The sequence below is a fragment of the Nannobrachium achirus genome (assembly GCF_963921795.1).
Source record: "Nannobrachium achirus genome assembly, chromosome: 2".
NCBI classification, from domain to species: domain Eukaryota; kingdom Metazoa; phylum Chordata; class Actinopteri; order Myctophiformes; family Myctophidae; genus Nannobrachium; species Nannobrachium achirus.
Genome location: NC_137811.1, coordinates 29,317,751 through 29,335,256, shown reverse-complemented (window position 1 = coordinate 29,335,256; position 17,506 = coordinate 29,317,751). Strand labels below are relative to the sequence as shown.

The 17,506-nt window shown below is 45.3% G+C and overlaps 1 protein-coding gene across 2 annotated transcripts in view; it reads right to left on the bottom strand.

Annotated features, from left to right (window-relative positions):
- Positions 1–17,506, bottom strand: part of megf8 (multiple EGF-like-domains 8) — a 40,635-nt gene that overhangs the window by 21,946 nt on the left and 1,183 nt on the right. Inside the window, exons 2-22 of one of the 2 annotated variants that reach the window (XM_080750268.1) lie at positions 16,854–17,043; positions 16,346–16,509; positions 15,271–15,483; positions 14,660–14,840; positions 14,417–14,505; positions 13,505–13,718; positions 12,744–12,927; positions 11,868–12,013; positions 10,632–10,742; positions 9,905–10,056; positions 9,644–9,745; positions 9,161–9,308; positions 8,529–8,692; positions 7,755–7,958; positions 6,562–6,762; positions 5,304–5,549; positions 4,540–4,658; positions 3,939–4,070; positions 3,199–3,312; positions 2,684–2,767; positions 1,738–1,992 (exon numbers count right to left, since the gene is read on the bottom strand). In XM_080750268.1, the coding sequence (XP_080606394.1) occupies positions 1,738–1,992; positions 2,684–2,767; positions 3,199–3,312; positions 3,939–4,070; positions 4,540–4,658; positions 5,304–5,549; positions 6,562–6,762; positions 7,755–7,958; positions 8,529–8,692; positions 9,161–9,308; positions 9,644–9,745; positions 9,905–10,056; positions 10,632–10,742; positions 11,868–12,013; positions 12,744–12,927; positions 13,505–13,718; positions 14,417–14,505; positions 14,660–14,840; positions 15,271–15,483; positions 16,346–16,509; positions 16,854–17,043 (3,413 nt within the window). The remainder of the gene's footprint in view (positions 1–1,737; positions 1,993–2,683; positions 2,768–3,198; positions 3,313–3,938; positions 4,071–4,539; positions 4,659–5,303; positions 5,550–6,561; positions 6,763–7,754; positions 7,959–8,528; positions 8,693–9,160; positions 9,309–9,643; positions 9,746–9,904; positions 10,057–10,631; positions 10,743–11,867; positions 12,014–12,743; positions 12,928–13,504; positions 13,719–14,416; positions 14,506–14,659; positions 14,841–15,270; positions 15,484–16,345; positions 16,510–16,853; positions 17,044–17,506) is intronic. The other variant, XM_080750269.1, reaches the window with a different exon arrangement.

Sequence of the window (17,506 nt, the reverse complement as noted above, 5' to 3'; positions counted from 1 at the left end):
GGGAGGACTCCAAATCCTGGCCCAGGAGAGGAATCCTAGCCCGTGGTCCGAGTGGCGCATCTCCGAGTGGCAGCTCCAGGCCACACCGGATGGCGGCGCGTTCCAGCACCGAGAGCTCGTCCATGGGGATGGAGTCTGGGTCTTGCGCCGCTGCCCCTCTCGCCCCAGCCGGCATGGAAGGGGGGAGAGAGGCAGAAGGGGCTTGGGAGGACGCGGCGGAGATGGAAGCCTCGGCATGAGGAACCACCCTGGCCGCGCCTCCGCCCTGTCCGGAGGGGAAAGAGGACTCGTCCTCCTCCGAGTACTCACCCTCCGTGTCCACCTCCTCCATGTCGTAGTCCTCTAGCTCCGGTTCGTCTCCGTCGCTAGCATGCCAGGAGACGGGGCTAGGTGGCCGCATAGCCCGTAGCTGGGGGACGGAGAAGGAGAGAGGAATGTCCCCGACGACTAGAGGGTGGAATTCCTTGGGGGGGACGATCCACGTTGTAGCTGGCGGAGAAACAACGTGGGCGGTCTTGCATGTTCTCTTCTTGGGCACGGCACCAGTCGAGCCCGTCGGAGAAACAGCAGTGGAAACAGGGGCCGCAGACCCGCTAGCAACGGGGCTACCGAAGCTAGCAGAGGGCGAGGCCGCTGGAGGCCTAACCACGTGGCGAGAAGCAGCGCTGTGGCGTTCAGCGCTGTCCGGCACACGAGGAGAGGTGTCTGGGAGGGTTCCGGCGGAGACCGTGGTGTGAAGGCCGTAGCCTGCGGCAGCGATCTCGCATCGTGCCTCGAGGGCTGGAACATCGTACTGGAGGCATTCAGCACAGTTCACCCCCGTGGCCGGGGCCGGAGGGGACAGAGAGGCCAAGGCGTGTCCTACCCCCATGCAGACAATGCAGAACAGATGTGTATCTTCATTGGCGATGAGGCCTTTGCAGCTGGGAAGGCCGCACTTCTTCGGTACCCTAGCTAGCAGGCTGCTAACTGTAGGTCGACGAGCTGCCATCGTGAGCTAACCGAAGCTAAGCGAAGCTAAGCTAAGGCAGGGAGACACGTGGCAGAACGTACAGAGAAGAAGTAAAGACTCAAAGCGAAAGTGAAGAAAAGAGACCGAACTGTTAGGAAGAATAGAATTAGAACGTACAGGAGAATAATCTCTAAAGGCCAGTGGCCGACTTTCCTAGTCAACGCTTAGGCTAAACTTTAAAGAAAATTATACTTATATGGCTGAGTTCGCGACACTAGTTGCAGGTAAGCAGAGGTGCGGAAGAGGAAGTTATGATAGCCCGCAGGGCTTATATACACTCGGGGGCGGTGCCCTCGTTTGTGATTGACAGCCCTACCGACAAATGATATTTCTCGTACGGGAGCTTATGAGTTTTACTCTGTTGCAGCGCCAGATGGCGCTGATATCCCAATGGGGGACCTTGTCTGGAGGTATGACAATAAACAATAATCACTATAGTAGACAAACTTAACACCACTATACACATGAACATTAATGATACAATAAATACAATAAAGGATACAATAAAGGAGTGAAAAGTGTCAGAATTAAATCATGCTAGTTCAAAATGTAATGTCACATTTAACATGTATTTACAAGTCTGACAGGCAGGGGAAGTGACTCAAACAGGACAGGTGTTAACACAAGGTAAGATGGTGGCACGGTCTTTGGTGGAGAAACATTATCGATGCCTTGTGCACCACAGGGAGTGAATAGCATAAGTAAGTAAAATGGTGGCTCCCTACGTCTGGTTGCAGTGCAGAGTGCCGTCCCCCGTGTATCCCCTCTCACAGTGGCACTCGTAGGAGGTGGGGGTGTTGACGCATGTGGCAAAGGGGTGGCAATTGTGGAGCCCCAGCCTGCACTCCTCCACGTCGGGACAGGAAGGATAGGACCAGACTGCATCCCAGTCTCCCTCATCCAGGAGCTCCAGGCGTTCCAGTTCGATGTCCATGTCCATTTCAATGGGCCGCGGCGGGGCCAACGTCTGGGGGTCTGGGCTGAAGGACAAGAGACAAGATTAAGTGTGAAACGGGCTGAACGTTTACAGTTTTATATATGCATTTTGTAGCATCTCTTTGTGAGGATGTCTCCCCTGTGTAGCCTAATTGCTGGTGTTAGAAGTCTGTGAGATTAGACTGCATTGCATTTGTCTGTGTTTGCAATAAAGAGCTAACAGCATACAACCCTTTCTGCTGCAGTCTTTTCTTTTTCCTTGCGCTTGCAAAATTAGCAAGGAGTTAATCCGTTTTTGGTTGTTTAAAGTCATCGTACAATAACAGCAGTATCAAGTCTAACAACAGTAGCCATTGTCACTGCATTCCTATTGTACTGATACTGTAAGTCAGTATGCCACTGAAGAGATGGGTAATATGAGGGAAAACAATAAAACAGACTGCTTCCGATGTAAAATCTACAGTATATGGAAAATCACATGAAAAAGTCTAGTTGGTGTTCATGAAATTAGACTGCATGGTACTAGAAAGTCCAATCACCTGACTTAGTAATGGCTTAGAAATGTCCATTTAGAAGACAATTGTGTATCATGATTCACAATATTGAAATCATTATATTGCACTGACTGCCTGAGAATGTAAACTGACATTGATTGCTAACACTTTCACAGTGTGACAGTAGTATACAGTAGTAGGAAACCTTGTGCACAATGTAATAGGGTTTCAGGTTTCTTACTTGGCAGCCCTGGCTTCAGCCACAGCCACACTGCAGTTGTAGACAGAGGGGTCATCCATCCCTGCCCAGTCTCCTCTCAGACATCTGCGTACAGACAGGTAAGGAATGGTAAAGAAAAACACAGCGACAATCAAGGGCACTCATTCGTACTCAGTAATTGCCCTTTGTGAAAGAATGGGAGTTAGGTGCCAACAATGCTGAATATAACAATAAAGTAGAGCAGACATGGGAAAGGGGAGATAAAAACACCCTGCTGGTATTCAGCCTCTTAAGCCTGATGTATACTACATCGCATGACGTTGTTGTGCGGTCAAAATAGACGATCTACAATCTTGTAGATTGGCTATTGTTGCCGTTCTTCACCTCCGTACCACATCATAAATTAAGAATATAATATACACTATTATTTTTCTTTTTTTAGAATTTCTGCCTATAATGCAATTCTGACATTTTGGAAGCCAGTTTTATCTGTGTCGGGTCTCTGCACATTAAATCCCATGTTTGCCAATTCTTACTTTCCAATCGTAGGGTTGTTGTAGTCACCACACCAGCCACACTGGAATGTTCGCAGGCAGTCTGTGCAAGTACTCAAAGCTGAGCACTGCTTACACTGGGGCACCGAGTGGACGCTGGGACGTAGAGGAAATACAAACAGTGAATTATACAACACTGACTGAAATGTACATAGAATGCCATTTTCTACTCTAGTGATTCAGGACCCCCAGGGGGGTTCCCACATGATTTATGGGGGGTCCCCAGATGACATTAATGTGACAATTGAAGGACTCTTAAGACTTATTTAATACCACAACAACAAAAAAGCATTACTGCATCAAAAGTAATCAACAAACTATACTACAAAAACTGGTTCAAGCATTGGCCAAGTTGTCAAATAATGTAAGTAAGAGGCAAACATTTTGAAAATAGCTGATATGCTATTTTAACATTATATAAAATAACATAATGCCTCAATTCCTACATTCCTAGTGCTTGTCAGGGTGGGGGTCCCCAGTTCAAATATGATCATTTTGGGGGGTCCGGGCCTGAAAAGGTTGAGAACCACTGCTATACAGAATAAGGCATAGCTATAACAATATTGTGCTTTTTTATGCTGTGAAGGTAATTTGAGTTTAACAAACAAAATTTAAGCAACAAAAAAATGTTTTTTTTTTTTTTTTTTTTTTTTTTTTTAACAGTGGTGACTCAAGTGTTAAAACAAGGAAAACTCAAACATGGACCTCGTTGCAGCGCTTACCTGTCATACCAGTCTCTGCATTCTCCGTAAGGATACTTGGTGAGGTAGGCAGCGAAGTAGAAGCAGGCCTGGGCAGACTCACACCACGCACACTGGCTTGAGTTAGACAGACACTCCCCGCATGTCTTCCTCCTAAGGTAGATGAACAGAGGAAAAAGCCTTGTCATATAATCTCCTTTTTGCTTTTGAGGATTTATTTGATTTCAACGGGACAAATTAATTCCGTACACTGTTTTATTGTTTGCTTTTACCATTTTACAACTGTCTGCAATTAATATTTTGTTTATGTGTTAATATTGTGAAAAATAAACAAGTAGCTGACTCGCTGAGTATAATTTCCACTTTCAATGTCTGTTTGGTTTGGAACTCGCACCTGTAATGATTGACTGACCATTGTAAGTGAAAGTGTGTAACATTTCACCCTGAGGTGCGATTCAAGCATTGGTGGTATAGTGGTAGCATAGCTGCTTGCCATGCAGCTGACCTGGGTTCAATTCCCAGCCAATGCATTATCTCTACCCTTTCCCTTGGGGCAAAATGTCATTGCCATGTGAGTTTGTTTTGAGCCAACTGAGTCAGAGGATGCAGAGATAGTACTCACTGATTGCAGACTTTAGGACACCCCACTGGGTCACGGATGGAACCCTCTAGTCTTCCCCGCCGGCTGCACTGGTAGTCGCCTTTCTTACTGAAGTTGATTTGCCACTCGCAGTATGGGTCCTGCAGGTTAGACTTCATTTTCAATCATTGCCCTCAACAACATTCAGTCAACTAGATAAAATAACTAATAACATAACATTGTGAGTTTAACCCATCGCATCAACATCCGATATGTCATTTTGCACTGGAACCCATCATAGAATGGCAACAGCAGCACAGTGACAAACAAACGTCCATCATATACAGCAGTGGTTCTCAACCTGTGGGTCGGGACCCCCAGGCAGGTCCCCAAATAATTTTGGGGGGGTCCCCAGATGATTAACTTAATGTGCAACTTTGTTTTCTCACTCAACAGTAAAGAAACCAACATAAAGTTTAAGTGTATAGAGGGTATCAGCGCATTTCTAAAGTGACAATTTAAGGACTTTTAAATAATACCTCTAAAACGAGAAATTAAACATTGGCCAAATTGTCAAATATTAGAGACAGAAATTTTGAAAACAGCCGATCTACATGCTCACAACGCCTCGCGTTAGAACCATATTATAAAAAATGCAATGGCTCAATTCTTAGTGCTCGTCAGGGTGGGGTGGAGGAGGGGTCCCGGTTAAAATAAGATTATTTTGGGGGTCGCAGCCTGAAAAGGTTGAGAACCACTGATATACTGTACTGTATATTTCCCATCGCAAAACTGAACACGGTCACCTGAGTGCATGCTGAGCAGTCCCTGTATTCCTCGCACAGCGTGCAGTGCTGCGGAGCCAACAGCAGATGGCGCTGGGTGGCTCCGTGCTCCTCGGGGCAGGGCTCCTCCTCCTGGTTGGCCCGCAGGAGGCAGCGGGCCAGGGACGGACACCAGCCGCACGACTGGTCCGACAGACAGGCCAGGCAGGACATGTACCCCGAACAGAACCCCGAGCGGTACGGCTCCAAGAACAGGAAGGAGATCTCCTAGAAAGAAATTAAACAAGACTAAGCGACTAGGGAAGCAGGAAGAAGATCTTTCGTATGTATCTGGCCGCGGACCCCGTCTCAAAATATTATGTAGCAGGGACACCCCAGAAGAAAAGATTTGAGTTAAAATGTTTGCTTAAAACACACTTTTTCAAAAATAGCAGATCTAAAAGCTCATAGCGCGGCACAGAGTGCTTGTATATCTGCCATCTTTGAATAGCTAAAGAATAGAATGATGGTTAAAGTGGTTAAAATACATACTTCTGTTTCACTCATATTACTGGACCCCTCTCGTGTGCAGCTGCACAATGATTCAATATTCCATACACTACACTGTTCCACTGTGCTAGAAGTCAGGCCCTATGGCTATCAGCTGAAGCCCTACATACTTAGAGAGTGTTTGATACGCGCTGAGGAAGGCTTGACACCGAAACGCGTTTGTGTATGCCGTGACTGTCCATGCCGTGACTGTCCATGCCCAGATGAATTAAAAGTTCGGTGTGCTGGCTACATTTCTTTCTCACAGTGAATCTTTGTGAGCTGTGTACAAAACTGCTTTATATACAGACAGCGTTATATACAGACTGAGAGTGCTTGTTTTTGTTTTCTGCCCTACATCCAACCCAATGTACTTAAAGCATAAACAGCCCATCTACAAGCTCACACCACATCGCAAATGCGACGCTTAATTTTTGTCACCACGACAACTTCCTGCTATATACATATCGTCGCTGTCAGGTGGAAACCTTGTATGTCCAAAACCGTTCGTTTTGCATTTATCATTTTAAAAATGATTTAAACTAGTGAAAACAGCCGATCTACAATCACACAACGCCTCGCGGTGCGAGGCGTTGTGTGCTTGTAGATCTGCTGTTTTCACTACTTTGGCGCGACGGCCTTGTATGATGAAGCAGGGCATTACTTTGCGAAAGAACGTACACATTTGAAACTTGGAGATACGAGGTTTCCACCCGACAACGACGATATGTAATTCGGACTTGGCACTCACACTTCCTCCCGGCAGTGCCGTCCTGTTCCAGATGAGGGCCATCTCGCTGGTTTGTCCAGAGCCAGAGTTGTTGAGGTAGCCCTCGGCCTGCACCAGGTAGCGGTTCCCCCGGGTGAGGTTGGGGAAAAGACGACTGCCGTCCGGACGGGTCAGCAGCTTCAGCTCCTTCTCCTGCTGAGCTGCCCAGCGACCGACCACCTCCTTCTCACCGCAACCCAGGGAGAGGAGGAGAAGGAGAAGGGAGGGCGGGGAGGTTAGGAGTAGGACAGAGGTAAAGAAGGTTGGAGAAGGGCATAATAAAATAGCAATTACAAAATGTAGCTCTTTCACCGTAATGTGTCATTATTTGACATTTGTACTGACAAAACCAGCTCTCAGTATCCATTAACAATATCATTTGAAAAAATGAATACAAAATAAAACCAGCAGATGTTCAATGAACCTTACCAACATCCAGCCTTCTTTTGTCTATTTGTCAGAACAGAAGTGAAAGCTGTAATCCATAACTTCCATGTTCTAATGGTATTAAAGTCCAGCTCTCCCTGCATGAGAGACCAACTTTCTACCACTCTGCCAATAAGGCATTAGGAGCTTCAGGATGTGCCGATATCAACCACTAGGTGTCGTACCAACACCCAGGTTTAAATGTATCAATGTAGGGAGAGACCACCTAGACCACTGCAGATGTCTAGTTATACCATAACGATTATTTTGTTGTAATGACAAAGATTAAAATAAAGTATTCATTAAAATAAGTTCCCGCATTGCAACTTTAAGATTCCCTAGTGCAGCGGTTCCCAAACTTTTAAGCTCTAAACCCAAAAGAGAAATTAGACGTTTGCCCCGGGTCCCCCACAGTAGTGAAAAAAGCCAATCTACAAGCTCACAATGCGTCGCTTCGAGCAGCGTTGTGAGCTTGTAGATTGGCTATTTTCACGACTTCTTAAACATTTGTCTTCTAATTTTTGGAATTTCTTCGATTTTTCATTGATTTCTTCATGTAATTACTGAAAAACAATCATTGAATTTTGTTTTTAATTCATGAAATATTTTGGATAATAATTAAAAACTAACTGTAGGAAACAAAACACTAAGGGACCCACAACAATCTGTCTGTGACCCACAAATGGTTCCCGACCCAGTGTTTGGGAAACAGCACCCTATAGTGTCATTTGGGAACGGATGCCTCTCACCAGTTGGTTGGAGTTGGAGCCCGGGGCCATGCGGGCCTCAAAGTGGAGCCTCTGGATGCGAGCCCACATGGAGACGGTCTCGCTGGGTGGGGGGACGGGCGGAGGCGCTCCCCACAGAGGGTGGATGAAGCCGCGGAACTGCAGAGCCACGTCCATCTCCGTGGTGGGGCTCAGGATGATGTTGGTGCTTCGGAGGATGGATACCTGGGGGAGGTGGGGTGAGAATGGATGGAGGAAGGTGGAGGATGGATGGATGGATAGATGGAGGAGGATGTGGACACCCATCAACAGAGGCACTATTGTCTACTGGCTGCTGCACACAGTCTACTTATGACATAGAGTACGCCTCTCTATGAGCATGTGGCAAAAAGCAGCAGGGGAGAATGGAAATAAAAGAGAATTAGAACAATAAAAGACATTGTGACATTTAAGTTTAACCACCATATATCTCAAATAGCGAAAATAGCCATTTTACAAGATTAAAAAATGCATATACTGTATATTACAAAAAATATAGTGAAAATAGCATATCTACAAGCTCACAGCACATCACAGCGTGACACGTTGTGAGCTTGTAGATCTGCTATTTTCTCTGAATGTTCACCTATAACATGCCCAGAATAGGGATGCTAAAGGCTCATGTGGTTAAATTAGGGGGTTGCAGTGTCAAAGCAGACTTGGAGGGTTAAGTAGAAGCAGAGGAAGAGGAGGAGTAGGGGGGTTAGTGCTGTAGTAGTTACATAGCAACAGGATTTAAGATTTGGGACTCCGTACCTTGTCAGGCTGGGAGTCGTTGCGGGGGTGCTGGAAGGTGAGCAGGTGCAGTCCCGGGACATAGTTCTCGGTGCGACAGGAGTGGAGGGAGGTTAAGAAACGGGTACGCTCCCCCCACCAGCCGTACGCCCCAGAGATCTGGTCCACGCGGCACGCACTTCGCTCTGCGAGACCGAGAGGGAGAGGTCAGCACACAACAGAAGACACACTTGACCTCTTTATGAGATTATATCATGTATTTTGTTTTAAAAGAAAAAAGACAGTTTTCATACGATGCATTTACTGGACTGAAACCAGTACTGTCAAATGGACTGAAACCAGTGCTGTCAATGCATCTCGTTTGGGTGGTGCGTTCACAAAAAAAGGGTGAGAAACGAGGTGACCTGACTGTGCCCAAGCACGTTTGCAGCAGGAGAGGCAACTCGGATTGCTGTCGGAGTTGCCCATTGCTTGTCAAGCGAGCGCAGTCGGGTCATCTCGCTTCATCTATTGACGCGTGCCCCCCCCCAAAAAAAGAGTCTCAGTGGGAATCATCTCCCATGTCACCTCCCAACCTTTTCGTCAGAGCACAACAGAACAAACCCCTCCCCTCTTTCCTTTTCTTCCCTCCTTCCTCCCTCCCTGCATCTCACCTGACACCGGTAGGCAAGACTCGTTCTGGACACACCAGCCGAAGTCTCCAGGGGCGTGAGCCAGGGAGGGCGGGGTGCCACTGAACACCAGGCAGGACTGGCAGTCGGACAGGAAGCGGGCGAGACCCAGGCAACCGGTGCTGCCACACTGTGGACGACACAAGTGGTGGTCGGTTAGGTTACCCATGACAAAGACAACCAAGCATGACAGATGTTAATGCTGCTAAATTCACGATAACCTCAGTAACTGTAGCACAGTACAAATGTTGAGGTTAACTGGAGAATAGGGGTAGTTGTTTTATTGGAGCTATGGGATATACAATCATATGGGATTAATTGCTATATATTACAGTAGAACAATTTGATTAGAGTTTAGAGCTTCTGTCTATAGTCAACGCAATGCATTGATTTACAGCTTGCACATATTAGAAAAAAGGTTCATTCCACATTGAAGACGGGGTGCAATGGGGTGGTGGGACTTACTGGGTTGGCGGGCTGGTACTCCCGACAGCGACCTTCACACCAGCTGCATTCTGGATTCTTCAAACACATGCTCTCGTCAGGCGCCTCAGCACACACAGCATCCTGAAGAATGTACAAGGCACAGCAAGCATCACAAAGTGCACTAACAAACACTTCATCTGATGTAATCTTCATCACTGCCACATCCCCTTCAGCCTTGACTTCTTACACAACCAGTTGGCCAGTCTCCTTCATGACCCAACTTCCAGTGCATTCACTCACCCTGCGTCGTGGATCACTGCTGATGAACAGCGGAACTTTGTAAGCCACAAGGTCTCCACGGGCGACGCCGCTGTAACCCCCGGCAACCAGCAGTACCTGGCCCTCCATCACCGCAGCGACGTGAGAGTACCGCCCTCTCACGGCCCCACCTCCTATGAGAAAGCAAGACACTCGCATTTATACAGTATGTGGTGTTGACCATTTAAGGGACAACTTACGTTTTTTAAACTTGTTTTTTTACTTCTTTGTTCTTTCTATCGTTTTAGAGATTTTAGCTATTTATATTTGAGTGTGCATGCATACAACTGACTAATTCTGTATTTTTAAACACAATAAGCCGTCGATTTCTTTATTAATATTTACTGTAGGCTTACTAGCTCCCAATAAGTCACAATATTCCACGAATGTCTGTGAGGCATCTTGGGAAAGCGGGAGGTGACCTGACAATAGGCTCGAGCCCTACACAGTATACTGTGTAGCGTTCCAGTCAATGGTCATCAAAGTTGTCTTTTAAGCCATTATTGATACTTGACGTCGAGAAGATATCGTAGTGATAGTGAAAATAGCCGATCTATGGTTTTTGGGAAATGTTTAAGATGATAATAGGGATGCCAGGTTGAATGTGGTTAAAAACTGTACACGATGTGCAGCGTTTGTGATTGTACATGTTAATGTGTGCAAGTGAGAGAGTGTAAGGTACATTGAGACTTTGTCTACTGGGACTCACTGTGTAGCAGACTCTCCCCAGCAGAAACCCACTGGTGACATCCTAGGTGGTAAAAGAAGATTTCCTCATCGTAGCACTTCTCCTCTTGGTAATGGATATGCACATTCCCCCCTGAGAATAACAGGTTGCATGGAAAGAAATGGATAAACAAGGAAAGATTAAGATCAGTCAGCAGAAGAACCCTACTGTCCGATATCTACTCACGTGTCGTGGGTGTAAATGTATACATAATATGCCAATAAAATAATAATAATTAAACTGTGATCGATAACCGACCAACTTTGACAGTCATTAACCGTTAAACGATTGATTGAATACTTTATTAGCAGGATCGTTAACAATACAGGTAGTACGGTCAAAGGCTGGCTGCCTCAATGTATCAGGTTTGGGAAAGAAAGGTTAAAAATGAAACCCCCCAACCCCACCCCTCCCCCCAGCAAAAGGTGCATTCATCTTAGAGCTCCAACAGCATCACAAGAAGTACAAAACTAAGACTGTACAAGACACTAGTGGTGCCAGTCTTGCTACGGATGTGAAACATGGAAAATGAACAAAGGAGACAACAAAGCAGTTGATGTATTCCATAATAGATGCCTACGTCGGATACTCCGTATACATTGGCAAGATCACGTCAGAACTGAAAACCTGCTAGAAAGAGCTGAGATGAAGCCGCTGAGTGAAGAAGTGAAGCTACGCAGATGGAAGATGATACATAGGACACATACTACGGCAGGACCACAACAGCGACTGCAACATAGCAATGACATGGGCACCAGAAGGGAGAAGAAGAAAAGGAAGACCAAAGTCCACCTGAAGGCGTACTGTCGAGAGGCAAGATGGACATCATGGTCTGAACTCTGAAGTGAGGACTGCAGCAGCTGACCGGGACAAGTGAAAGCGCTCCATGAAGGCCTTACAAGGCATGAAGTGGATAGGTAATTAATGGGTCACGATTCTTATTGCTGGGTAATGGTTAAACAGTTAAATAATTACTAACATTACCAATATAGAGTGATGCATTTAATTGCTGTGGATGCTGTGCATGCAACATCACCTAGCCTGGTAAACCACCAGCCTGGTAAACCACCCCTGACCAGGGTGGTTTACCAGGCACCCACCCTGCAGTCAAAACAGGGAAATCCTGCCCTGTCGTCGACACACTGGATCTAACCACAAGATATTAGATATCAGTCTGTCTGCCAGCCTGCACCCCTGACTCTCTGTCACCACACTCACCGTAGACCACCATGTAGTTGCCGATGACGACGGCCGAGTGGAAGGCCCTCTCTCTGGGACCTGTGGCCGGGAAACGGGAACGAAATGCTGTCCAGAAGCGCTGGTCAACGTGGAACGCGTCAGTGTTGTTCACCCTCACGCTGAACCTTGGATAGGGCAGAGGGAGAACAGGAGGTTTTCACATGTCTCAGGCAACTTTAAAGTAGTAGTTCACCCCCTAAATTGTTTTTTGTAACTTTAAAGGAGTAGTTCACCACCAAAATGTTTTTTTTTCCTATTGATTACTCACACCATGGAGACTTGAGTTCAATAATATTTTTTTGTATTTGTTGCATTGCTAAGACAAAAGAAAAAATATTATAGTAAATTTACAGATTCCGGATGGGGACCCAAAATGGGGACCCAAATAGAAAAAACCTTAACCCTAGAAACTGTGACAATGATAAATATTTACGAGTATCAGTGACTGTAGGAGCTTACTTATTTTATTGCACTCTTTTTTATATGAAAAAGATTTCATATTAACAATATGCCAACTCATTATGGAAAACAAACTGTGATATACCCTTGTTCACGATTACTTTCATTCTTAGCTATACACATACACTGTGATACACAGCCAACAGTGCATGTGTTTCGCCCACACACACATCCCATAATTACACAGCAACCTGTTGTCTACATCATTAACAACCAGTAAGAAAAACACCCCCCTGTGTACTTATGTAAACAGATCTCACCATCTGCCACTTTAACTAGGTGCCTTTGGTGTGTATGTGTGTGTGTGTGTGTGTGTGTGTGTGTGTGTGTGTGTGTGTGTGTGTGTGTGTGTGTGTGTGTGTGTGTGTGTGTGTGTGTGTGTGTGTGTATGTGTACCTGGCAGTGGTGGGCCTGTGGCCCCCATAGACCAGCAGAGTTCTGGAGGGGCTGTGGAACACCATGGAGTGTCCGGCGGTGGCGGGGGGCTTCCCCCCTGTGGACTGAACGGTCTCCCACAGCCCCATGCCCAACAGATTGAACCGGTACAGAGACGACGAGAACATATCCTCCTCAGTGCGCCCTGTGAAAAGTACAAACTCCAAGTTGATCTTTATTCTCCCCATGGATGGTTTAAAGCAAAAATAAAATCTCATGACCGAGTCATTATGTGCTATTTGTTAATCAGTGTGAAAGGAGCACTACCGCTGTTGCCTTAACAATTAACACAATATATACATTTATGAAATCACACCTTTGCTTTTGCATGGAATATCCTGAGACTAGACGATGTTTCTGAACATATTGTTAGTTTGACCACTTCAAATGCTCTAATCTTAAAATAATAACTGAGCATTTTATAAGATCTAGCCAATCTACAAGAGCTTGAGAGCAACATGCTGGCTTCTATGGAATCCAAATGACAGAAATCAGTCGTGGTGATTTAGAACTTTAAGCCATGTATCTCAGGTGTACATACTCCATGTCTCCCAACAAGTGTTCACTCACTCACACTCTCACACACACACACACACACACACACACACACACACACACACACACACACACACACACACACACACACACACACACACACACACACACACACACACACACACACACACACACACACACACACACACACAGGTCGGTGACTATACCTCCAAATACATAGAGATGGTAGTCCACCACAGCTGCCGCGTGATTGGCCAGCTTAGGAGCTCCGGGCGAATTTGATAGGCCAAGCTGCTGCCAGTCATCCTGGGCAGGGCGGTACATCCAGACATCGCTGGCTAGAGTGCCGTCGGCTAGCTCGCCTCCGAAGATAACCATATTCCCCTTCCACTCCACTGCTGTGTGGGAGTGACGGGCAGCCTGGGCCAGAGGAGGGGCGGGCAGAGAGCCAGGAGGAGAATGAGAAGAAGTACATTATGGTGATCATCATGAATGAGTGCAATTGTGTTCAGAGTGCAGGGATTAAAGCAAAACAAGTCTCACGGACTGAAACGTTTTGTTAGGCAGTCCTAATCTGCAATTTGTGAAAACAGCATGAAAGGAGCCCGTGTAACACTAGCGCTCGTTTTCCTAAACCGTTATTACAATATGTAAAATTATGTTTTTGTTTTATTGTTGTATTATTATTGTAGTATCAAACTCATGTTTTTATCTTTGCCTTCATGAAATAGTCCTTTATTGGGCTTTTATGGAAGATCCTGTAGTGGATCTTTTGCCAAATCTGAACTGGGAAAGACCAATGTATTGGTGCACTTGGTTTTTGGAACACGTTGAAATAAGATCTAAAACTAAATACTCTAGTATCTATTGGCCATTTTTAGAATTTACTCAATAACCGTTCACTACCTATGCAAACCGTTTCACTGATTGCTGTCAACATGCAACTGTTTTACCTGATAATTGTCAACATATTGCCTTTGTTGTTCTTATGTTATTTACTGTATATATTTGTAATCTCTGCATCATTGTAAATGAGGGTCTCCCTCAATGATCTCTCCGCAAAGTTTTCAATAAAAGGTTGAATGAAAATGTATTTTCAGCATGCAACATGTACTTACAGGAGAGTGACCGTAGGACCTGTTCTCCCACTGGTTGGAAGTGAAGTTGTATTTGACCAGGTCGCCTAGAGCTCTGTTCAGATCAAAGCCTGAAACATATCACATAAGAAAATGATGTTAAGCGAATACATTGCGGCTCTGACTGTGTAAAAAGACAGGTCACTTGTTCATCACAAAATCATAAATTAAACAAATTAAATTAAATGTTTTCCTCAAGTAAGTACTGTACAGTAGGCGTCTCACCTCCAAACATATACATTGCTCCAGTAGAGGAAAGGTAGACTCCAGCAGATCCTGTCCTTGGGGGCATGTAGGGGTCACCTTCACTCACGCTCCACCACTGCCCCCCTCCGCTGTCGTCACGGAGGCCCAGTTGGCAGCTCTGACCCAGGAAGCCCGAGCTACACAGACAGCGCTCTCCTTTCTGAAAGAGAGCGAGAGAGTACAGCCGAGTGGCAAAAACCAAGCCAATGTCAAAAGCAATTTTACAGAAGCAAAAGACGAGTTCTTCAAACAAATCTAATGCCCAATTAAAGAGGCTCACAGGAACCTCATTCAGAGACATCTCTACAGACTGTGGTGTCCATTATGTCCACATATAACCGTTGGAAATTAAATAAGCCTAAAATAGTATATTTTTTTGCCCATTTAGGCAATTCTTCCAAGAGTCCATTTCATAATGGCATTGCTATAATAATAATAATAAAAATTATAAAGCAGTATTTAAAACCAATAAGCTTAATACATTATGCATCACAAAATAACATTAAAAATATAATAAGCACATTTCTGTAATAATAGCTTATTACAGAAATGAGCTTGATGTACATTTCTGTACTTTTATCTTCTCTGACCTTGTCACACTGGCCGTGCTGGGCGCAAGCCTGGGGGGAACAGAGAGGGCTGGTACAGTCCACACCTCCCCAGCCCTGGTGGCACTGGCACTGGGAAGTGGCTGAATCGCAGCGGCCATGGCCCCCACAGGCTCCGGGACACAAAGAGAAGGTGTAGGTGGCATTGAAGCCCAAGAGGTTGTAATTAGCATCGCTGAAGAGGTGGAGTAGCATCTGATAAGGAGAGAGAAAGGGAATAGTATTGTTCAACATTCATTCATGAGGACAAAATCAACATTATTTACACACGTTCTTTTATAACTCAAAGAATCAAACCACAACAATCTATACAACCATTGTATGTATTTTCAGTCTCACCCTATATACCGGTATCTGCTGGCCAGAGAGAAAATGTGACATTCACAAGGAAACCATTGTTGCACAATCGTATTCTAAATCATGTCAAGTGGTCTATAATACTACTGTATAGTCTCTAGTCTAGTCTGCGACCGAGTATTTCCCGGTGAATCTGTGCGCAAAGGTGGGGGCCGATGGGCAAGGAGGGTTGCGAGCTTATGAGAAACAACTAAAATAAGACCTTAAAACCTGGCGAAAACAGTTGCGTGCATTAGCGGAAGATGACGATAAAGGAAATCATTTAATGGAAAACATTAAATTAACTTCTGAAAAGCCTACACGGCCTTAAAACATGGCAAAAACAGTTGTGTGCATTAGCGCAAGATTAGATGAGGATAAAGGCTTTTAAGCCTACACTAATAGCCTACTAAAAACTAGTGAACCGCGATCACGTGAATAATTGTGGTTGTAAACAATAACACAGACAATATAAATCCTTAGTCTAGTTGTGGGAAGAAAAGGATATCATCATGGCCCCAAATAACGTCGGCAAGATTACATTACATAACATGATACATAAAAGCTAAGCTATCACCTCTCCATCATCAGCAATAGTCAGTGGTGCGTGTCCCCCACACTCCCAAGCCCCCACCGTTGCGCACAGATTCACCGGGAAATACTCGGTCGCGTCTAGTCTAGACCATTCGAAGGAAAGATTTAAAATGGTTGTTATTATCACCTTGCCAGACTTGGCTTCCATGGGCTGCGGCAGAGTGTTGCCACTCAGGCTGGCCAGGAGAGGGCTTTGGTATGAGTCTCCATCGTACACAAATAGGTAGTCATAGGTACACTCTGTGTCCATGAAGGTGAAGTTCAGGACGATGCGGTGATTGTTGGTTGGAGCTAGAGAATAGAGATACGAAGAATGGCAGGGAAATGTCAGTGCTCTTTGTCTCACACTAGCGTTCTATTACACATCTATAAGCTAGAAGTGTTATATTAATTGTGTAACATTAGCCAACAGGCAGTTTCAAATGAGCACTGACATGTTATGACAGTTAAAAGAACATTTTGCGGTAACATTTAGATCAAAATGCCATTTCTGAATAGTCAAAGCTTCAAATATGCTTAAAGTGGTTAAACTGGTTTTGATGTTATACTAATATTTTTTTTGCTGGGGACCCACTGGAAACCCCTCAACTTTGAGAACCACTGCCTTATATGAAATGAGTTGCTTATCAATTTACCTTTGATGAGCCACTCGCAGTTCCCATTGACAGAGTAGTTCCCTGGCCCATCTGTGACGTAGCCTGGGGGTCCCCTCAGCACCTGCCGGTGGCCCTTACAGTCCCCTGCCCAGCACCCAGGGGCCCCCGCTAGCAGCAGGACCAGTGGCAGCAGGGACACAGGAAGGAGGGAGGCCATCCTCACCACCACCTTTTGGAAGCAAGCAATAACTACAATTTACAATTTAGGCATTTAGCAGACGCTCTTAAACAGGGCCACTTACAACAAGCATGGTACACACATACATCAAATGCAGAGAGAGACAGTGTAGTGGCTTAGTAAACCGGGATCACGAGTAAACCAATAACCTAGCTAGCATCAGTCTACAATTATTATCAACTAGATGAGTTTGCAGTTGCATGACGTGATGGCAGCCAAATACCAATATTGCAATAATAAATATTCAGAGTATTCAAATCAAATGTTCTGTTCAGCAAGTACAAGGCAGTAATAACATGCAGCAAAAATGTAGACCTCAGTAAACAAAATGACATGTTTACAGGTTGAATAATGGGGCCTGGTGTGCAATAAAGCCATCAGAGGGTATGGTATGGCAGGTCCGAATCCGATTATATACAGTATCTAATTATCTTATCAGCACCAGTAGAGTGGG